General features: G+C 45.0%; 1 protein-coding gene across 1 annotated transcript in view; it reads left to right on the top strand.

The window, feature by feature from the left end:
• The window catches only part of TMEM150C (transmembrane protein 150C), a 23,097-nt gene extending 19,868 nt beyond the window's left edge, over positions 1-3,229 (top strand). The window contains exon 7 of the mRNA XM_011941764.1: positions 676-3,229. Within this exon, the coding sequence (XP_011797154.1) occupies positions 676-884 (209 nt within the window). The 3' untranslated portion in view covers positions 885-3,229. The remainder of the gene's footprint in view (positions 1-675) is intronic.
• The last annotated feature ends 5,021 nt before the right edge of the window (positions 3,230-8,250 follow it).

Below are 8,250 nucleotides of genomic sequence, written 5' to 3'. Positions count from 1 at the left end.
GGCGCATGTTTGTAATCCCAGCTACTCCGGAGGCTGAGGCAGGAGAATCGCTTGAACCCAGGAGGCGGAGGTTGCAGTGAGCCGAGATCGTGTCACTGCACTCCAGCCTGGGCAACAAGAGTGAAACTCTGCCTCAAAAAAAAAAAAAAAAAATTGCTTTATTTTTCTGGACAACTAATTACTTTGGAATTGTAATCCTTTTTCTAATCTCCCAGTTGTGTAAGCAGCTACAGAGTACAGGGCGCAGGAGTTAGAGTGCTTGTTTGAGTCCAGCTCAGCCAATTAACACCTGTGTGACCTCAGGCAAGTTACTTACCCATTTGGTCTCAGTTTCCCTATTTTTTTAACAAACTGACAATTATTTGGATAAGAGAGTATTTAAGGGCAAATAGAACATGTAAAAAAGAGAAACAAAAACAATGATAATAGGATTGTTGTGAGGATTAAGTGATACTGTCCATGAAAGCACCTAAAAGCATGTCTACCACCAAATAGAAGCTCAGTAATGTTAACTGTTATTATTCATATAGATTTTCCTGTTCAACAAGCTCTAGCAGGCTACCAGTTTTGCTAGTGAGGGGAGCCAGTCTTTTCCTATTAATCTGTCTCTGCCCTGAAAAGATTCCAGTTTTAATGTGGCTGATGAGGGTATTTTCCTTGACTGCTTCTCCCCAGACTTCATCCTCATGGCCCAAAGCATCCACATGTACGCAGCCAGGGTCCAGTGGGGCCTGGTCATGTGCTTCCTGTCTTATTTTGGCACCTTTGCCGTGGAGTTCCGGCATTACCGCTATGAGATTGTTTGCTCTGAGTACCAGGAGAATTTCCTAAGCTTCTCAGAAAGCCTGTCAGAAGCTTCTGAATATCAGACTGACCAGGTGTAACCCATCAGATTTTCCTTGCTGGTGAGGTGGGTGTGACGGTGGGGGAGGGGCCAGTAGGACACACTCACGGGACTTGACATAGAACCTCATTTCTCAAACACACACACACACACACACACACACGTTCATGGCCACATTTGCCAAATGAGCTTTTCAGGGCGAGTTATTTCTTTAATGAAAAAGCACAAGCCCTTATGTGTCAACATACATGCTGTTACACTGAAAATATATGCACGACAGAGCAAGAAGCTTGTGCATGATCACTTCTTATCCTTCCCCTTCCGAGCACTCCCTCCTCTTCCCATTCTCTCCACATGTCTCAAGCACCCTACTGAGTAGGGCAGGCCAAATGTTCCTTGGGAGTAATGCCAACTCCCGAAGTTGCCTTCAGGTCCAAAGGGCTTGGAACCAGCTCGTGAGGAAGCTCTGAATCTGGCACTAATATTCTTGAATGGATAATAGTGTATCATCGAATAGGACAGAAATTGTATTGAGATGTGACCCTGTGTCGCCTGTGGAAAGGCATGGTGACTAGAACTTACCCACGAAAGCCCCCTTCGTCGTGGTTCAGTGGTCGGCTGCGTGGATCCCAGGAGAGACATGTGCCACAGACTGTGAAAGCAAAGCCCGCCACCATGATCTGGACTTGATGCACTGTAACTGAGAATGATTTCCAAATGTGAATATGTATAGGGACGTGGTCTGCCAGGCCCGGAACAAGAAGGGGGCAGTGAAGGTATGGTTTAGTGTTTGCTTTCATAGTATGCCATGTACAATGTTTTATATTTCATAGTTTATTTTTCTTTTAAGTAACTACCATGAGTCTCTCTAAGCCTCATGGACAAAGATGTAGACCAAATGCAAGAGCTGAGCTTGCTTTGGGTTCAACCATGATCAAAGAAATACAGAGGTCACCGGCAGGCTTACATTGGAAGCTATGAAAATATCACAGAAAAATGGAAAGAAATATGGATGTGCAGAGGTAATAAAAAGAGCTGCTGCTGGACATTTATCAAAGATAGGCACCTTAGAGTATCTTGTTGCAAGTCCAAATCAGGGGAGACTTTGTTAATATATATCTTTTGCTCAAATTTAGTAGGTTTTTTTTTTTTTGATTAAGGGCTTTTCAAATTTGGAATTGATAGAATCTGATTAAAAGAATACCCTTCCTAAAATCCAAATGGACACAGCTGGCTCCCCTGCTAGCCAACCCGCAGTTCCCGGTTCCCACCTGCTGAGTGTTCAGAACTCAGACTATAGGTGTGGGCTTTTGAGACTGTGCTTCATGAAGAAGAACAGAATTCCAAATTCAAACTGTTGGAGTGAGCCAAGTGGACAGACCCTCCGTGAGTGCACTTTCTTTCAAGAAATCCCCAGATTGACCCCATAGAGGTCTGGGATTACATGGAATATAATATGAAAAACATTTTTCAGGCTGGGCGTGGGGCTTATGCCTGTAATCCCAGCACTTTGGGAGGCCGAGGTGGGCGAATCACCTGAGTCGGGAGCTCAAGACCAGCCTGACCAACGTGAAGAAACCCTGTCTCTACTAAAAAAAAAATACAAAATTAGCCGGGTGTCGTGGCGCATGCCTGTAATCCCAGCTACTCAGGAGGCTGAGGCAGGAGAATCACTTGAACCCGGGAGGCAGAGGTTGCGGTGAGCCGAGATCAAGCCATTGCACTCCAGCCTGGGCAACAAGAGCAAAACTCCATCTCAAAAAAAAAAGAAAAACATTTTTTAATTCAACCCAAGGTCTGAACTTCTTGAGGAAAAGGTCAATGTCTTTTCATCTCTGTATTTTTCCCCACCTCTTAGCACAGTGCCTGGCACGTATTAGGCGCTCAATAAATGTCTGTTGAATAGAATTATTGATAATTTAAGAGTAGGAAAAAGGAGTGTCAGAGAGAGACTCAAAGATGCGTGAGGGAGCATGGAAGATGGCTGTTTCATGTGAGACAGGAATGGAAGAAGTCATGAATAGGGATCAGATGGGGGAGTGAGAATCCCTGTAAGTAAAATGTGAGGAAAGGAACAAGCTGAGAACAAGATTGTCCTGTCAAAAAGGCGTCTTACTGTAAATAGTCCAAGGTGACATTTGTTAGTTTTGAATACTGCTTTTGGGTTTCTTTTTTTCCTTTTTATATTTTAAAATTTTTATCAAAGAACAAAGACTTATGTAGTTTTCTTTTATTCTACACAATCCAAATTAAACAGCTTTTGGTGATGCAACTGTACACTTTCTTAAGAATATATCTAATACAACATTTTAGCAGAACCAAGCAATGACTGACATTATTCATTGGGATCTGGTCACTAAATAAAATTCTTTTATGCATAATTGTGATTTCTTTGTCTCTTACACCACTATTTCTTCTCTAATATTAAAACATGTGAAAACTCTGTCAGATATTATGTTAAAAATTAACTTAAGTGTTATATTGGTAGGGTGTTTTCTAACACCGTCAACCAATTCTGTGATTTTCCCGGACACCAACTGAGTATCTGCAATTCAATTCTGACACTAACTACCCGGGGTTTGTGTCAGATTCCACAGGTTTAAGGGCTGAGTCCCACAAGACTGCCTCACTTCCACTGCCAGTCACAAATACTGGGCCCACAGGTGACCCTCACGTCTGTCCAGATTGGCTACAAAGTCGAAGGGGCTCCCACACACCACCCGCTTAAGGTTCAAATAATTTGCTAGAACAGCTCACAGAACTCAGGAAAATCCTTACACTTGCGGGTTTATGATGAAGGCTACAACTTAGGACGAGCCAAACTAAAAAGAAGCAGAGAGGGCAAGGCATGGGGAGGTGCCTGGAGCTCCACGCCCACTCAGAGCGCATCATCTTCCCAGCACCTCTCTGTGTTCATCTGCCTGGGAGCTCTCCACATCTTACCATTCAAGAGTTTATTTTATGGAGCTGGATCTCCAGATGCCCTCTCTCCCCAAAGCTCAAAGGTCAGCCGGTGTTTCTGCTGACCAGCCTGAGCCTGAGGTTATCCAGGGGCCCCACCCTAAGTGACCTCATTAGCATAAACTCAAGTGTGATCAAAAGGGGTTCATTATGTAGAACAAAAGATACCTCTCAGTAAACTTCAAAGGTTTCAGAAGTTCTGTGCAGGAACTGAGGACAAAGACCAAATATAGCCATGCACCCATAGCAATGTTTCAGTCAAAAACGCACTGAATATTAAGACAGTGGTCCCATAAGATTATAATACCAGCTAGACGTGGTGGCTCACGCCTGTAATACCAGCACTTTGAGAGGCCGAGGCAGGTGGATCACCTGAGGTCACGAGTTCGAGACCAGCCTGGTCAACATGGTGAAACCCTGTCTACTAAAACATACAAAATCAGCCAGGCGTGATAGTGCGTGCCTGTGATCCCAGCTACTTGGGAGGCTGAGGCAGGAGAATTGCTTGAACCCAGGAGGTGGAGGTTGCAGTGAACTGGGATCACACTATCGCAGCACTCCAGCCTGGGAGAGAGAGCAAGACTCCATCTCAAAAAAAAAAAAAAAGCAAACTTACAATGAGGCCACGTTTTATCATCTATGTTATTTGCTGGATTTTCTCTACCCCTGGTATGGAAAAGTAAAATTTTTGTATCCTGAAATGTATAATCTACTGGTTATCAATGGAGACTGGATACCACTGTTTATATTATTTTTGTATTCAGTCATTGCTTCCTCAGGATAGGTTAAGTTTTGCTGTCCCAACATAAAACTAATAAAACTAAAGTTTATTTCTCATACTGGATGTCTATCCAAGTTCAGCAGGGGGTTCTGCTCATTGTAACAACTCCAACCTTGGCTGATAGACATTTCCTCTTGGCACATGCTCCCACAGTTGCTCACGGCCAAGGAAATGTGGCAGACTGCTCCCTGGCTCTCAGAGCTCATGCCAGGAATGGCAAACGTTACTTAGCTTACATTTCACTGGCTAAGGAAACTGAGTGGCCTTCTCTATGCATGGCACTCCTACCATGTGCCCTCAATGGGAGATGCATTTGTGAACAGCCCAGTGACCACCACAGGATCCTCAACTTCTTTAGTCATTGTCATTCCTTTGAGGTGCAAGTTCCAAAGAATCATTAGAGAAGCCATCACAATTCAGAAATAGAGGAAAGGGACCATCTGTGGGGTTGGCACTATTCAATTCTCAGTGCTTTTCTTACTGTACCTAGATCCATAAGCAACACTTCACAATTTGATCACCCCCTCACCACCTCTCTGCTTAAAACATTTTGTTTGGCTCTCAGAATATTGTGCCCTTTTAATTTGCCTCCTGCTCCCCTCTCCACCCAGCATCTCTGCTGGGCCACATTCTCCCTGCCATCCCAACACTGGAGTACCCCATGGCTCCGTCCTGGCAACTCATCTTTCCTACCCACACTCAGTCTCTGAGTGACCTCATCCAGTATTCCAGTTCTAAATATTGCCATGGGCTGACGTTTCCCAAGTTCTCCAGGCCAGACCTCTAGCCTCAGTACCATAGACCTGTGTCTTCAACTACCCTTACAGCATCCTCACTTGAAAGGCATTCCAAGTTTAACACATTCTGATCTAATCTCTTTAAAAGCATTCCTCCCACCCAAGTTAGAGACAACCCATCTTTCAGTTGCTTACACTGAAACTTTGGAGCAATCCTCACCTCTTCTCTCTTGCACACCCCAAATCCTCTCTGCTCTACCTTCAAAGTATACTAGAATTCATCCACTGCCACTGTCTAGTCCAAACCACTGCTATCTCTCCTGGATTTTTATAATAATGCATAAAAATTAGTTTCTCTTCTTCTATCATTTGCTAAGGTGTGTCCTCAATACAGAAGTCAAAATGATCTCTCTCAAAGCTAAATTAGCCCTGACGTGGCTCATGCCTGTAATCCCAGCACTTTGGGAGGCCGAGGAGGGAGGATCACTTGAGCCCAGAAGTTCAAGACCAGCCTGGGCAACATAGTGATACTCTGTCTCTACAAAAAAATAAGCCAGGCATGGTGGCACACACCTGTAGTCCCAGCTACCCAGGAGGCTGAGGAGGTAAGATCACCTGAGCCTGGAAGGTCAAGGCTGCAGTGAGCCGAGATTGTGCCACTGCACTGTAGCCTGGGCAACAGAGTGAGACCCAGTCTCAAAAAAACAAAGCTTAGATCATCATCTCTCCTCTGCTTAAAACCCTCCAGCACTCATCACTCGGCACTCAGAACTCCTCATACTCAGTGAAAACCCCAATCATTAAAATGCTCTACAAGGCCTAACAAGGTCTGCCTTTACACCTTTCCTTCTCTCTGTTTCAGTCCCTCTGCCTCCTTGTGTTCTTCCAACAGTCAGGCATGCTGTGGCCACAGGGCCTGATGTGGTCTGGCTGTGTTCCCACCCAATCTCATCTTGAACTGTAGTTCCCATAACCCCCATGTGTCATGGGAGGGACCCAGTGGGGGGTAATTGAATCATGGTGTTACTGAGGGTCCTCGTTCTTAAAGCTCCAAAGATGGTGGCGGGCAGCTTCCAAAATGACAGCAAACCTCTTGTTCTCTGACCTGGGTTTCTTGGCCTCACGGATTCCAAGGAATGGAATCTTGGACCATACATTGAGTGTTACAGCTCTATTCAGCTTGATTAGGACGAACCCTAGGCACTTAGCCCACGCAGGAACAATGGCGAGCCTCTAGCCCAATTGGGAGCAGCAATGGGCACCGCCTCACTGGATCAGAAGTGCAGCGGACACCCTGCGGGATCCAGAGGGGTGGAAGTCAGTGGTGGTGTCTGCAACAACAGCAATCAGCAGTGGTGGACAGCAAGCAAAAGCTTAGTTCGAATGGGAACAAACACGGACCAGAGAGTGTGCAGTTGCAAGATGTAATACAGTGAAAACAGAGCTCCCATACAATGGGAGGGGACCCAAAGCGGGTAGCCATTGCAGGCTCAAATGCCTGGGTTTATATCCCGATCATTGTCCTTCCCCATGTGCTCTCAGGCGATAGATGATTGGCTATTTCTTTACCTCCTGTTTTTGTCTAATTAGTATTTTAGTGAGCTGTCTTTACTACCTGATTTGTTGGGTGTGAGCTAAGTTGCAATCCCTGTGTTTAAAGGTGGATGCCGTCACCTTCCCAGCTAGGCTTAGGGATTCTTAAGTCGGCCTAGGAAATCCAACTAGTCCAGTCTCTCAGTCCCTCCTCTCAACAGGAAAACCCAAGTGCTGTTGGGGAGGTTGGCTGACCACCACTGTAACTGCTTCCTGCTGAATTGGGGCATAGTAGGGGTCCTGCAGTTGAGATTTCCTCAGGAGGGGTGCCTTCGATGTCATCAACATTGGAGCATGGGCTAGCAGGCTGGTCCAAGGGTCTGCAGTAGATTTTAGTCATGGACTGCATCTGGGGCTCCATTTGAAGAAACATTTGTAGCTTTACAGCTTCGATTCTGGAAGAGACAAACTTAACAAGGAGGTTAAAGATGCAGGGTCCAAAGAGAAGTAACAATATTATAGCTGCTAGAGGTCCGAAGAAGGGGAGAATCCAGGACATCCATTGACTGAGGAGGTCCCAGGGTCTGGTGTTTTGAAGCTCCTCTGCTCTACATTGTGTTCAATCTCAAATTTCTTTAACTTTCTCCCTGAGGATTCCAGGTTGATTAACATAATAACAGCATTCTTCCCCTAAAAATAAACAGGTTCCCCCTCTTTTGGCGGTTAGCAAGTCTAAAGCGCTTCGATTTTGAAGGACTACTGCTGCTGGGAAGTTGAGTTGATCTTGCAAGGTGACAAGTGAGTCGGCAATCCATTCCATGTCACCATTTAGTTCTTGAGATGTTTTATAGTAGAACTGAGTGGAGGCTGTGATACCACCAATGCCAGTACCTACTCCGCCTAGCACTCCTGCTCTGGTAACAAAAGGAAGAATGGGTACTCTTTTGTTGTGGGGCTTAGGTACTACATGATTGTATAAATCTTGTTCAGTGTAGATGGTCATGGGGGTACTAAGAATGAGAGGAAGCACATAGATTCTGAAGAGTCATTTAAACAATGATAGGATGAGGTACCACAGACAAAAAATATTCCTGAGGGTAGGCAGACTATTCATGTGGGAGGAGTTGCCCACCTGATGCATTGGGAGTTGTGTCTGTAGTATTGCTAACATTTACACAGGTGAGGTTTGAGGTATGGGTTATCTCCAGATTGGAAACAAGAGGTCCTTAACAATCTTTTGGAGTCCTTGTTGGGCCTCAGGTCTAAGGGGGTACTGCCTTTAGTAGGGAAAGAATGCAGAATCCTTTAGTTTAACTTGAACAGGACAGGCATTCTTTGCTCGTCCATATTGTCCTTCTGTTGCCCAGACTTCAGGATTTTTTTTTTTTTTTTTT

The sequence above is a fragment of the Colobus angolensis genome, unplaced genomic scaffold (assembly GCF_000951035.1).
Source record: "Colobus angolensis palliatus isolate OR3802 unplaced genomic scaffold, Cang.pa_1.0 Scaffold200, whole genome shotgun sequence".
NCBI classification, from domain to species: domain Eukaryota; kingdom Metazoa; phylum Chordata; class Mammalia; order Primates; family Cercopithecidae; genus Colobus; species Colobus angolensis.
The sequence above is the reverse complement of the archived record's forward strand: the minus strand, read 5'-3'. Positions and strand labels throughout refer to the sequence as shown.